The sequence below is a fragment of the Phragmites australis genome, chromosome 1 (assembly GCF_958298935.1).
Source record: "Phragmites australis chromosome 1, lpPhrAust1.1, whole genome shotgun sequence".
Lineage (NCBI taxonomy): Eukaryota > Viridiplantae > Streptophyta > Magnoliopsida > Poales > Poaceae > Phragmites > Phragmites australis.
This window is the reverse complement of record NC_084921.1, coordinates 45792608-45807684: the sequence shown is the minus strand read 5'-3', so window position 1 is coordinate 45807684 and position 15077 is coordinate 45792608. Positions and strand designations below refer to the sequence as shown.

The 15077-nt window shown below is 44.5% G+C and overlaps 2 protein-coding genes across 2 annotated transcripts; both read right to left on the bottom strand.

The window, feature by feature from the left end:
- Nucleotides 1-6360: 6360 nt before the first annotated feature.
- Nucleotides 6361-7024, bottom strand: LOC133890007 (uncharacterized). Its single transcript, XM_062330443.1, has one exon. The coding sequence runs from the start codon at nucleotides 6918-6920 to the stop codon at nucleotides 6588-6590; it is 333 nt and encodes a 110-aa protein (XP_062186427.1). The 5' UTR covers nucleotides 6921-7024; the 3' UTR covers nucleotides 6361-6587.
- Nucleotides 7025-13993: 6969 nt separating this feature from the next.
- On the bottom strand, nucleotides 13994-14720 carry LOC133889997 (uncharacterized). Its single transcript, XM_062330433.1, has one exon. The coding sequence runs from the start codon at nucleotides 14560-14562 to the stop codon at nucleotides 14248-14250; it is 315 nt and encodes a 104-aa protein (XP_062186417.1). The 5' UTR covers nucleotides 14563-14720; the 3' UTR covers nucleotides 13994-14247.
- Nucleotides 14721-15077: the final 357 nt, after the last annotated feature.

The following is a 15077-nucleotide window of genomic DNA, read 5'->3' as shown; positions in this document are numbered from 1 at the left end:
ACTTGTTGAGTACCTTTCGTACTCACTCTTGCTGTCATTCAGATGAAGAAGCCGATGCCAACTTCGCCGGAGGAGAAGCCAGAAATGAAGAATAGTATCTAAAGTCGCGTTCGCACCCTCGTTGCTTGTGGCTTGGGCTTTTGTTCCGCTGTGTGCTTTGATGGCCGCTAGGCCAGATTTGTAATATACAGTATGGGTTGTAACCTTTTGTACTCTAAACCATATTATTTATGCACGAAGTTTGACTGTGATATTATGACTGTTATACTGTGCGTATCAGCTACTTGATCCAGGGACTGATACAGGAGGCACAGGGGATCCCGGGTCCAGGGACCTGACATTAAGGGAGATCAGTAGGGTGTCTGATATTTTGGCATGTGATTGGGCTATATTTTACTAGATTGGACCTAGTCCTGGTGGTATAATGGCAACTTGTATTACATCTCCCGTAGGGGTATGCTTGTACACCTACTCTCTAAAAAGCAATATAAATATAGATTATGGGCGCACAAACTATAGGCACATGATGCCAGGGGATAGATTTCCTTATCACTCTAGACCCTCTTGTCCTCTCTACTTTTTTCCTAAGCTTGAGCCACTCTAGTGAGTTAGTTCTCATCACATCTGTTTTGTAGAAGACATATTTCTTTCATCAACGGGTACTATTGTTGCATGATTTAAAGTGGGTCTTCGGTGGATGGAGGAGTGTAGGAATGAGATTGGCTATTAGAGGGGAATAGGCACATCAACAAATTTCTTTGGAAATCGATGGCCTTCTCCTATTTGGATCAACGTAACTCAAAACTCAAGCAAAAGCAAAAATAGAGAGATATTTTAACAAGAGAAAATCAAGGCAACACGACTTCATGAATGATATATAAACCATAGGTTTTATTTAAGATCAATCCATGTGTCTTAGCACTTAAAAGATCACAACTTGCAAAGAAATAAGAAAAGATTAACACCGAGCAACAAAACTCTCTAAGTTGATTATCTAGAGGCAATAGAATTAAAGATCCCATCACATAAGCGTGTATATGTGAATTTTATGCCTCCAGCAACAAAAAGAATGATCTCATAAGGTGCTGAAATTTTAGCCAAAAACCAAAACAAAAATCAAAACCGAAAACCGAAAAACTTGCAAGGGAACCGATAGAGGGAAACTAGAAGGATGAGAATTCAAGCATACACAAAAATATAAACTTCATTACTCAAAGAGATCAGCTCTATTTAAGGCAGATTACAAAGATTTATCTCTCAAAATTATCATATTTTACATAGCCTAAGCACTTATCTTTCTCTTCTCTAAAATCTTAGCTCTAAGCTCTCAAATGGGTGGTACAAAGGGGCTCAAGTGGCTGGTTCAAACTTTTTCATAGCTCTACCTCTCTATTTATTGGTCTAAGAAATTTGACCCCTAACTTTCATAGCTTTTTCTCAAAATACTCCTCTCTTGTAGTACACTCTTACCTACCACCGAGTGCATTTTGATTCATTTTTTCTCCATTCATCAAATAGCCGCGACGCCTTCACGACTTAGCTTCGTCTTGACGTAAGCTTTGTGACGGTGCCACACACTCATCCAATCCTCCCACGATTTTTAGTCCAAACCACAAAACCGCCAGCACGCTTCTCAAAGCATGACTCGCCGCCTTGCTTACACCTTAACCAAGCATTTCGATGTTGAGGCGTATACTCCGTCATGCGATCCTAACCACTGGCAAGTCTCTCCCGCTCCTAATCACTCGGGCCGCCTTGTCAATTGCGTCGGTATCCCTTTTGCTTGACTTTGTCAATATGCCATCTCCATCTACCTTCATTGCTCTGCTTGACCTTTATGTGTTGAGCTAGAACCACCATTGACTCTGCCTAGCCTCCTTGATCGTCTGGCACCGAGCATTCCGCTTAGCCCCGATCATCCCGTCGTCAACCGCCAAGTTGCATCCTTCACCTGCACACCATGAGACAACCAAACACATATCTCCAACTCTAATTCTAGTTAGTCTATAATCAATATGCTCAAATGAAATCCTAAATCAATTCAAATCACATCAAAACTCATGCAAAACCAGAGATCATCTAGCCAAATAGATACCAATATCAATCACTCATCACAAGTAAACTAAGACACATTTTAACTTAATTTCTCAAAAAGGGTATAAATGTTAATTTGGAAGGCTTGATTTATGTCGGTTGTCCAAGGGACCACATATCAAGAGGTTGATCTCAATCGGTGATTAAGAGGAATGGGAGAATTGTATGTCGATTGTAATAGATTCTGAAGTGAGAGCTATAGACTTCTGGTGCGAAAGGTGTTAAGCATCCCGCACCTACTGGGATGCCATTCGACCTAAACAAATCCTCCCTAGTTGAAGAGATTTATGTTCATGTTGTTTCTTCGGCTCTGTGTGATGTTCCATTGATGCAACCAACTACTGAAGGTAGCTTTGATGGTTGCAAAGGTAGATTTGATGTCCACAGCCCCAGTGTTGTGGATGAGGCTATACCGTAGGGTGTTCCATCGAAAGAAGAGATTGGTGTTCAGGATATCGGTTTGGTTGCTAGGCCATCGAATCCTGTGGATGTGCAAGTTATGGACGATGATCAGACGTACGAAGATGAGAGGTTGTTGACTTGGATGCTGCTCATCCAGTTCCAGAATTATCTGCTAGAGATATCGAATTTTTAATGAAGTTATTTTCTGGCCGTGATCCTTCATTTCAGATTTCACTAAACTTAGCTAAGAACACATGACGGTCGCGGACGGGTCTAGTGCATAAAGCAAGACATCTATCTAGCTAAACGCGGCCGGACCTGAACACCCACCCGATCCGCGCCATGTCGGGTTGAATGCCCTTGTCGCGCGCGTACGCGTCCGTCAGGCCCTGACACGTTCGCGCGCGCGGGGTTTGGGTTGGCCGAAGTCGCTTTCGCCACGGCGCCGAGCTGGCCGGGCGCAGGCGCGGGCAAGGGCAGGGGCAAACTGCTTGCCGCATCAAACATTTGGTGAGCTTTCGCTGCGGCTGGACGCTCGTCATGGGCCGCTGCGCCGCGACTGCACCTCGTGCCAAGTGTGGCGCGGCCGTTTCTTTTCCTCCCCACGCTCTTCCGTTTCCTTTTCCCGTGGAGACAGGTGTGTGTGTGGAGCGTGCTCGGCTGGGCGTGGGGTGGGGTGGTGAGATGAACAGAACAGACGCGATGCTAATCTGTTTGCGTCTGCTGATGCTCCACGACACGGGAAAAGATCGGAAGAAGGCATTTGCAATTCCGGGGGAGCCTTTCATAAAGGCACACGAATTATATGCCCCCTGCATCCCTGATGCTATGAACCGTGACACTTGAGAACTGAGAAGTCTTAGCACTTGACAGGTGGAGTGTACTTCGGCATGAGAGTGCAGCTGATTAGTTAGCCATCCAAACCATTTTTCCAGCGCTCGTAGGCTACTTGTTTGAGCTCAAACAGCAAATTAGAGTGAACACTGCAATCATTTATGTAGTGTTTGGTTCATGTGATATGATGAGATGTAGCGGGTTTATCTTGTTTTTAGTTATTTGGATGAAGAGCAGTGAGATATAATGGTTTGGAATAAGAGAATATCCTTTAAAGATTTGGGATATAGCCGTTTAAAAAAAATAGTGAAATACAACCATCTCACTTTGAACGTCATACTAACGATCGACCCGAGGTAAAAAATAGATTCGTTCCATCCTATCCACTAAACAAGCACATATATATGAATAGAATCATCTCATTCTTAAATATATGAATAGAATCATCACATCTCATCTTGCTCTCTAACCAAACACTATCTTACTGGGATTGCAGTATGCGAACGAAGAAGGTGAAGTCATTAGATGGGGAGGTGCCTGGTCCATGATACCATCTGAGCCGCCTCCGATGTTAGCTGCTGCTCCAATAAGGATGCGTTTGTTCCATCGAAAGAGTTTTCGTAAAGCTGTATTTGTATATTCTGAACGAGGAGAAAGAACTTGAGTGAAGTTATATGTGTTGAATAGAAAAATATTTGGTTAATTGAATCTGAGACCATATGAACGGATGTAAGAGTTGAGATTATAATTGATTACTCGTATGAAGATATTTTTTGACACTGACAAGTGAGCCTAACTGCATAAGCAGATACAGAGCCTATATTTGCTCATCCAGGATGAGGAGTGAAGCACAAATCGAGCTTCACTCCTTAGACAGACTGAGATCATGCGTTTGTATGAGTGGATGCAAATAGGAACAGTAGATACAGGCAACCAAATATGTTTTTTCTTAAGATTATACGCATGCTAAGTCTCATTCAGGATATCAAATAGACCCTAAAGCTCTGGTTCGTCGGTGTTCTTTAAGCACTCTGAAATTGATCTTCCGATAGCCATGGACAACGGTGCAAGGCCAAAATCTATATTATATAAAATATAAGATGGTTCTCGGTCACCTCTTCCCCTATCCTCCTCCTATGTAATAAAAATCTTTAAAATTCTAATATTTTATGCACTCTTGTCCTCTAATCTTGTTATTGGCTATGGATATAAGACTTATTTTACTAATAAAAATAAATTAATAAATTATAAGAAAAAATAGCATATAATCTCTTCCTATTTTTTTTATCTCATGTGAAATCAAACTACAGCGTCACTCTCGACATATTTATTCGACGACGCTCATATAGTGCATTCACATTTCTATACTTTGAGTTTATGATTAATGTTACATCGTTCAATATTTATATTTTCCTTGTAACGCACAGACGCTTATGAAAGAAAACTTAGGGTTTTCCCAAAGTAAGAGCATGAGGAATATGCAGGGAACTGTCTCTCGAGCAGCTGATTCAGAAAATATATCTATATTTATATTCCTATAACATACACGATTTATGGCCGATCCGATTAATCTTTACCATCTATCTAAGTTGATCAAACGTCATCGTATAAAGTTAAACTTCGTTCCTCCTTCCAAAAATACATTCAATCTCATATTTTTTTTTAATATAGATATATAATATTTGTCTTCCAATAGAGGCGAACCCATCCCAAAAATGAGAGAGGGCATAATAATGATTGGGCATTTGTAACTTTACGAAAAAGGGTTAAGTCCACTAAAATCCATTGAAAACAAGAATTTGAGCGGGGCATGTGCCCTCGCTCGCTCTATGATGGGTCTATCCCGCATTCTATACATTCCAAAAATACATTTAATCTTTAATTATTTGTTCTCCATAATTAGACGTTCAATATTTGTTTTCCATACATTCACCGTCTAGTTTTTTCTGATGGTTTGTCGCCTCCTATACTTTGCTTATAATGCCGGATTTCTTCAGAGGGTGTGCCGCCTCCTGAACTTCACCTACAACACCAACTTTTTAGAGAGGGTGCGCCACCGCCCGCACGTCGTCTCTACCGCCGTCTATTATGGAGGTCACCTCATTCATACTATCTTTACACCAATATATTATGTGAGAATTATTTTCGTCCACTCACAAAACAGTCACCATCTTGATCCTCCTCACAGTGTTCTACAAATGATCAGCTTTGGACGATACGTCCCCTTCACCCTCCTATCTATATACTCAACATTCTCCTCCCTCTAAAAGTACATTATCATATTGTGAATTTTGTATATATAAATCTTTGTTTTGTTATACTATACTATATTTTTTTAAAAAAATTTAATTATTATATCTTAAATTAATTTTAAGTGTGTAATTGTTAGTACGGCGCCGTTCAAAACTAAGCAACCGCGTACGCGGCAAACGAGGGAATCATGCACGGGCCACGCAGCGTGCAGGCTTTTGCGTGAACATGCTCGCCCGCTGCGCTCCGTCGCAGCGCAAGCACGCGAGGCGGTACACTGGCCTTAGATCCTGCGACTCCGCGTATGCACGCTACGCGCGCCGGCCACGCGATGTGCCGCCGGTGGCTCCACCTTCGGCCCAAGCCCGCACAGCAAGTGGAATTAGGCCGGGCGCTCAGATCGACAGATTTCGTCGTGTTTTCTCTTTACTTTCTGTTGTTTAATTATACTGGTTTAGCTTGTGTTATATTCACCTTCAAGAAAAAAAACGGCTTACGCTCTGTAAGCAGCGATGTAATAATGGACACCAACATTCTCCCTTTCTTTTGGATCAGTTCCGAGACTGGTCGACTAGTCCGGTATGTCAGTTGTCACGACGTACGCATTGCACGGCATCATCTCGTGGAAGAAGATATGCATACCAGCTGATTTAGTACGGACCTTGATCTGCAGTTTGTCTTGCACAGTATGCTCCCGGACGTACACGGCGTATTGCGCGTGTGGGCTCAAACTCATCGGTCGTCAACGACACTACGACAGTATGAACGGAACAGCATGAGTTGGCCTTCACAGATTCCTTTCATATAACTGAAGTTAACCTAACAATTTCCCCTACGTTATATGTACACACGTACGAAAAAATCAAACGAGTTCATCCAAACCGGCAAGCCCGTTCTGCCTACACACTGATTACCACCAAAACGGGGTGTAAAACAACTATGAAACGAAGAAGACATGGCGTATTGGCAACAAATCGGCAAATACTAGTCACGAGATCAAATTGAACTCATGACTCGACGGCCTCAGGAATGCTTTGCAGCGCGGGCTTCCAGTGACAGTGCGCTTCCCCGTGGTGGTCATGGTGGTGCACCTCCCCGGAGTTCATGATGTCCGCCAGCAGCTGCTCCGTCGCCCGCCGGCTCCCTCTCCCTCTCCCGTGGCCGTCGCCCTTCTTCTCCATCAGCTCCTGCAGCTGCCTCCTGGTGATCCTGATGGTCACCTCCAAGGCGTGCTCCTTCCTCTCGTGGTGGTGGTCGCCCTCCTCCGACGAGGTCTCCTCCTCCCACTCGCCGTCGTCGGCCCACGACTCCCCTGCGTGCTGCGACGCGCCGCACCCCATCAATTAGTCTCTGTGTTGCTCCTGGCTTTGCCTCTTCCCTTCTCCGAGTTCTCTCTTGTTTAGCTGAATGCTGCTTTGAGATGGATAAGTACTGCAGCCAAAATGGGTTTTGGCGAGTATTTATAGCAGGAGGCTAGGCGGGAAGAGGTCGTCCGTGATGTCACGCGGGGAGGCGGATTCCAGGTTCCGACGTGGCGTGCCGGTCGTGTCCCAGGTCCGAGGAGCTAATCCTCCGCCCGCCGCCATCCAGCTCCTAGATGCCTTGCCGAGACGCGTTCCCAAGAATCCGATGCGAGACGCGTGTGACTGGGCCTCCCTCCGCTGCGGTGAGTCGGGTGGCACAATGACCCCGACACGCCGCAGGCCGAACGCGCCCTGCCTGGGTTCTTGCTCGGGCGGTTGGGCCGGCTTGGTGTGAATTGGCTCTCGAGCGAATCTTTGGTGGCTTCAAGGCTTGCGCTTTCTTGTGCGGGATTGCTGTGGTTGCGGGTTTCATTGAGCCGCGTGTAAATTAGAGGCGGAAGAGGCTGAAATGGATAAGGAACTCCTGCCCAGAGTATTTACCATGGGTAAGTTCAACAATATTTCATTCTTCGCGAGCAGTACAGTTCAAGGATTGATAATTTGAATGCACGAATAGAAAACACTCAGCTTTATACATCATCACTCGAAGTCCAGCTGGGACGTTGCCCATTACCAATACGGCCGTATATCGTCGCTAGTAGCATGGTTTAAGTGTGTTTTATTTTGTTGGTGGGATAATCCTGTGACCTCCTGGTTACTATGTCTTGTGGATGATTGTGGTGACCAACTACAGGTCTCTGGTTGAACTCTGGATGATGTAAGACATCGTTGAATTCGTCCGCCTATCCTCCCGATCTTCTGGTACATACTGCAGACCAAGGCTTCCAAATTCCAAACCCTTTCTGTGTTGATGTGCACAAACCTTTGCCGTGCTTATACAATCTACACCAATGCTTTCCAAAACGATTGCACAAGTCTGAAAATATACCATGTCAGAGCTGTTCTGGTCAATCTCCTTGCATGATAACGCGAGGGATTCCACGTGGGATTGTTTGTATATATGAACTGGGCGCTGCACAGAATCTCTTCGGTCTTGCACTCGTGTAAGATGGAATTTTCGGTTGGCAGGTGGTCGTGGTCTTCTTTATATGAACGGAACGTAGGTTCATTACTGGAATTCCAAGGTTCTTGATGTGGATTAGTCCAAAATGCCGTGCCCGGCCTCGATATTCCACCTTGAATCCCACAGGACATATATCTCCGGTGCAGAACAACAATTTTTCCATGGATATTTTCATCAACTCGCGGAATAGGATTCGTCCACATGCTAGCTTCTCAATCCAGAGGTCCCGACGGAGGGCTGTCACGTATCCATCTAGAACTTCTAATTAATAATCTCGACTGCATAAAATATAAGTTAGTTTCTATTTTTCTTCCATCTAATAAATATCTCAAAATTCAAATAATTTATACACTAACATAGGACTGATTTTTTTACTAATAAAAATAAATAAATAAAGTAGAGAAAGAAAATTAGCGGATAATCTCATCTTTTTAGGTCACATCTAAAATAAAACTACGGTATCGCTCTTAATTTATTCGTTTGATGATACTTCCATAGCGTATCTACATCTCTATATTTTGAATTTATATTTGATGTTACCGTATCTAATTTATATGTTTTTGTTGTAATACACGGGGCACTTAGCTAGTAACAAAATAAATCTAGAGTCTAGCTATGTTTTCTTTTTCTTTTTTTTGCTAGGCTAATAGTAGTATTGACAAATATGGGAATTGATCTAGGCTTGTGCATCCTAACGTTCCCTAATAGAATAGGATCAAGAATTAGGGGGGGGGGGGGGCATCCCCACACGTACCATGATCAGAGACACAACAAATGTTATTAGTTACGGTCTCATCCCGTGCAGCACTATATAAATAAGGGAGAGTCTAGTGCCTTTATGATCTGATTCACGCTAGGGTTTTGCCTCCCCCATATAACCACCGATCCTCACAAGCATTGACGATAAGGTGAAGACCGTCGCTGCCACCATTGCGTCATCGCCGGCCACCCGTACATCAACTGTGCATAACCTCCACCAACATGATTGCCTCCATCGACTCGTACACCTACGTCAACATCTCTTTGCACCGAAGCATCACCGACTCCTAATGGCATCATCCAACTCAGGTAAATCAATCACGCTTCTGCTCTTATGCGGTGTTTGATACTAGGGATATTGTTTATGCGAATTAGTTCTTAATTAGACATAATATTTGGTATCATAACCTAATTAGCCCCTAATCAGATCCAATTAGGCTTAATTGAGTTGAATTATATTCGGATGATGCTAGTTGATGATCAATTAATCGCTTTTGCTATCATTTCAAGTAAATTGGTTATCAATTGAATGCTTTCTAGTCTAATTGGACTCGGATCAGTACGATTAGTTCATGTTTATGCCCATGTGTTCACGTTTGTGCTATACATGGTGATGTTTAGTCTCGGTTCAGCTCTAATTAGATGCAATTAGACATGTTTAGCTATAGTTAGCGTCAGATTAGGGCACACATGTTCATGATTTAAGATAATTAGGCTCAGATTAGTTGAGTTTATGCATACACATGCGTGTTTATGTGGTTTGGTTTGGGCAATTAAGGCTCGGGTCGGGTCCATTCGGTCTCAGTTTGAGGGGTTTAGACCTTGGGTAAGCATGTAGAAGGAGGGGATTAAGCAATTTTGCAAAACCCTAAGATTCCCCTTCTACCTGTAACCCTAATCCTCAAATCCGAACCCAAATCCCCATCCCCTAACCCTATAAATGATGAAAGGGGGGCTTTACTTAGTTGTTTACATCGCCAGAAGGCCACTATAGCTTCTGTTTCTCCTCGACTCTGGCGAACTCGCCCTCTCCCTTTTTGGTCGCTATGCGCAAATCTCCTTATGCCAAGTGCGCCGCCGCATCGGGATTTTCTCCTCCCATGTGTGCACTGTCAAGGCCCACCCCCTTTTTGCCATGCTCGTGCCGATGAAGAAGCGCCACCGTGGATCCAATCGACGGAGTTGCGTGCGACAACAGTCGCACACACGCACCGGCGAGACTCGAGAGATTTCACGACAACGCTTGGCCTTTTTCAGTCTTGGCGGCTCTAGTAGTACCATATTAACCTCCCCCTCTCACACCGGCAACGCTGCACCGATGCTCTCTCTCTCTCTCTCTCTCTCTCTCTCTCTCTCTCGTGCGCGCGTGACCATGGGATTTTTGGAAGGGGGAGGGAATAAGTGGCTGGAGTTAGGATTCCGGGGCACTATCAGTGGTTTTGATCTGGCGAGATCACTGGTGAACCATCTGATTCGATCGGACGGCTGACGGCGTGCGTGCTACGATGGGCTGGCGCAAGAAGTCTGGGTTGGTGCACGAGAAGAAACCAGGTTGTGCTCCGTGCATCTGGGCCGCATGCGAAGGTGATTCGCTGAGCAAGGAAACGGGCCGGGCGGGCACAGTTGGGCTGTGCTCGTGCTTGGGCCCTGCACACCCAATTGAGGTAAGGCCAAGCTGCTGCAGACTAGGCCGAGGGCTCTTTTTGGGCCTTATACTTTCTGTTGTGGGCCTTTTCCAATTCTTTGGAATTTTCAGAGATTAATGATGTTTTCTATTTATACACTGGATTTAATAATGTTCACAACCTTCAACGAAGAAGGGTACCAAAATGATTTATGGGACTAGTGGAGTGCTTCTAAAGTGATTTAGACAACATTCATCGAGCTACACTCAAAATACCCCATGGATTGGATCTAGGCTAGGTTGAACTTGGGTCTAAACGACATAAGGGTTGAATCGACCTCAGAAACAATGGTAGGAGACGCCTCACCTTTGTGTATGGCAGACACCTAGCAGATCAATTCACTTTGGAGAAGCTCCAGTTTAGAGATCGGGCTCCAAGGTGGCGTGCGGTCTTGAGATTGGATGAGCGTGCCTCTGGTTTGGGAGAAGAGGGGAGGAGCTCGGGGAAGTACTCTAGAAGCTTGGGGAGGTTCCCACCATCGATCTCCAGTCGAGGTGGAGCTCTCCTTCTCTCTCTAAGGTAGAGTGGGGAAGAGAGTGAGGGAGTGAGTGAGAGAGAGAGCAAAAAAGAGTGATCAATTCACTTAAGCCGAGCCTATGCGCTCTGGCAGTCACACCGTTAATGCTCCCGGTCAGACCGCGGTAAGTCCACGTGACAATCCCACATGACTGCACACATGGCGGTGAGACCGCAGTGAGGCCCGATCATACCACGAGTTGGTTTCTTGCTGAAATCTTTCTAAGTCTCCCCTCTTTGCATACCTCACTAACTCCAAGTCACTTAGGGTCTTTCTAACGAGCTCTAAACTATGTCCATATATTTTTGAAATATGTTTAACTCACTTCGATAGAAAAATGCATATAAAACATGCGATGATGATTGAGAATGCTTAATTACATGATTAAATTTTCAAGACGTGACAAAAGCTATTAAGAAAGTCATTCGTTATTTGCAAGGCACTAAGCACTACATTATCATATTTAAAAAATTAGATAACCTTAAAGTTGTTGGTTATTCGGATGCGGACTTTACAGGATGTGTGGATACTAAGAAATTCACGTTAGGTTATATCTTCATACTCGCTGGAGGAGATATTACTACGTGAAAAATAGACAATGGAGACACATAATTAGTGATGAGTCGTCGTGACCTGTCACTAAAGACCCATTAGTGACGGGTTCCACTATGACCCATCACTAATGTGCTATCTGATCAGGACCTGATATAGATCCGTCACTAATGAGTGCTCATTAGTGACAGTATGACCCGTCACTGATGGTCACTAATGACGGTATTCACAAATAAATATTTTTTATTTTATTTTTCTCTTATTTTTTCTCACATCAGCAGCACTAGAATACGAATCATTGTACATTTTTGCTCAAATTTGATGTAAGGAGTGGTGGCTATGGACACAAACATGCATTATGGAAATTGTGTCGAAACTTTAGGGGGCGAGAACTTAATCTTTCAGGCCAAATTTGGCCTCGAATATTTTTTGAACCCAACATGTTCGAGAAGAAACAGATGTAACTTTTTCTGTAGATGTCCGTAGAGTACGAAAACATCAAAATCGGAGTCCGTATGTAAAAATTATGCCTTTTTACCTAAGGTGAGAAAAAAAAGAGTTTGTATGCAAAAGTTATTAGTGAACCATCACTAATGACGCTCAACAAAGAAGGTTAAAAAGATAAAATATCTAGTTTTTATTATAACTATGTGATAGGTGAGGTGGTAAGAGGTCTACGCGCGCGATAGAGAGGTTGCGGGTTCAATTTCCACAGAACGCAAACTGAAAACATGCTATGAAGAACAGTGTAGCTTGTGGGGTATATGTGATGGGTCTGCCTGGGGATGGCTAGGGTGAATTTTTTTTTTTACTTTTTTGACATCTCATTAATGACACGTTCGGAATGACGGTTATCACTTGTCACTAATGACCTTTTTTACGTAGTGTATCTCGTGAAAAAACTCTAAAGAGACACTTACAGCATCGTCAACGACACAAGCTAAGTTTATAGTATGTTATGAAGCTATCAGGCAAGCTATACGGCTAAAGATTTTTATCTCGATATTAAGAGTAGTATACAACATTTCAAGACCACTTATGTTATTCTGTGATAATCAACCTGTAGTTTTCTATACGAGTAATAACAAGTCGAGTGGTGCTAACAAACACATAGACATTAAGTATCATATTGTGAAAGATAGAATCCAGGATCAAACAATCAATGTTAAGCATATAAGTACTGAGTCAATGGTTACGGATCCACTCACTAAAGACTTATCACCCTATATTTTTCGTGATCATATTGTCGGCATAGGGTTATTGGAAAGTTTATGATTCCGAATTAAGAGGATCATAAAGCAAACCATCTCTATTTAAACATAACCAATATCTACTTCGAGATGGAATAATATACTATTGGTTTTTATATTTTAGTGGTATTTCATTAGCCACTGTAACGCTTTGATTTAGTATGTTGTTTCATTGAGAGTGGGCTTATGATGTTAGCCTTATTATCAATGAGGAGAATTTTGAAATTGATCTCGACTCGTGCATCCTAACGTTCCCTAATAGAACTGGACTGAGAATAAGAGGGAGCCCCGTCCCCACACATGCCACGATCAGAGGCGCAACCAATTTTATTGGTTGCGATCTAATCCTGTACAACGTTATATATATAGGGAGGAGTCTGGTCACTCCGTGATCTGATTCACGCTAGGGTTTTGTATCCTCGCATACCCACTGATCCTCATGAGCGCTGACGACAGGGTGAAGACCGTTGTCGCCGCCACTGCATCATCATCGCGCACAAGCTCCACCGACATGATTACCTCCATCGACTCATTCACCTAAGTCAACATCTCTCTGGATCGAAGCATCACCGATTCCTAATGGCATTATGCGGCTCAGGTTGATCCATCACGCTTCACCTGATACTAGGGCTATTATTTATACCAATTAGTTCTCAATTAGACCTAATAACAAAATCCTGGAAACCTTGTCCAATTATTCCACGATATACGGATTCTTCATCATCGATACTGTTCGGGTTGTTCACCGCCGACAGTGACCGGTGCAGCGCTGGGACAGTGTCTAAATATGTACTGGGTCAAAAGTTGATGCAGTCTTGATCTTTTGATCCCTAGCAATTGGCAAAGCACGCGTGGCACTTGGAAACATTGGTCCTTAGGATAAACTATCATTGATCTCCAATCTCCATAGAATGGACTAGTTCAACGCACAGCTTATGTATAATCGCCGCTCGCAACAAATGAACGTAATGCAGTACTGGTAAGTGTCCATTTTCGCAACAGCTTCCCGTTTGACTGAAATTTTTTATGGACCTGGAATTCCAGGTAACCATATAGCGCCTGCACTGACCAGCCCTTTGACTCGTGTGAAATTATACAGTGCTTTATGTTCTTCATTTCAAGATGCCATTTCATGGTCTATCTGCAGTACTGTGCGGTAGCGAGTAGTGACCGCTCATACATGGAAGTGGAGAGCGAGCTGGGTAAACAAAATTCAGAGGTACCAGGAAGTAAAAAAGTTCCAGTAATTTTCCTCGACCAGCATTTTCATTTTCAAGCCTGTACTGTACAATATCTCAGAAAGAATCGCTAAAACCTGTATCTTCCTACAGCAAGTATGCACATACAGAACTAATCAGAGACACAACAGTCTGTACAGCCTCCGTCCGAAGGCCCAAAACTGACGAGTTGTTGTCGGTCATGACTCCTCTGCAGTTTCCGGTATGGTGTACAAGGACGGCCTCCAATGCTCCCTCATCATCTCCTCCGGAGGCTGGTAGCACACCCTGCCGGAGCTCATCAGCTCCTCCAGCACCTTCTCCACCTGCTGCACCTTGCCGTCCCGACCCATGGCCTTATCCAGCAGCTCCTGCAGCTGCCTCCTTGTCACCCTGATCTTCACCTCGACGCGCTCCGTCTTCTCTACGGCGGCTGTCCCATTGTCCTCCGCCGCCTCCCACTCGTCGTCGTCCACCCACGACGCCGCGCGCTGCAGCTTGCAACAGTTCCCCATGTGTATGGCTGCGTGCTAGCGGGCTGTCTGTCTATGAGTGTTCCCTTGTTGATCTCAAGCTTGATTTCTCGTGCTGCCTTGATTTTTCTGCGGGAGGATCCCCGGATTGGTGATGAAGAGCTTGTTTATACTGCGGGCTTAAGGGGGGTGTCTAGTGCGACATGCCAACTTGGACGGGTGGAGCCGGGGAGACCGTCAGACCGAGTCGCGGGGGCGGCTTCCGTTTTCTATCTGGCCACGTGGATGGCCGCGGTAATCCAGACCCAGCGTGTCTTCCGACTTGGCTAGTGCGGGTGGTGAGATGGAGGCGCTCGGGCACTGGACGGCCGCGATTGGTGGGGGACGGCGTGACGTGGGTGGGAAAATGGTGTTAGGGGAGGGAATCTTCAAGCGTTCTTCCACGCGAAGCGTCGCGGAAGGCCGCGGGTGTGAACGCGGCTTTTCCCGGGGATCTTCCGCTGTTCCGCTAATGAAGCCACCGGAGATAGGGTCGCCGTCCCGTCTCTCTCCCGCGC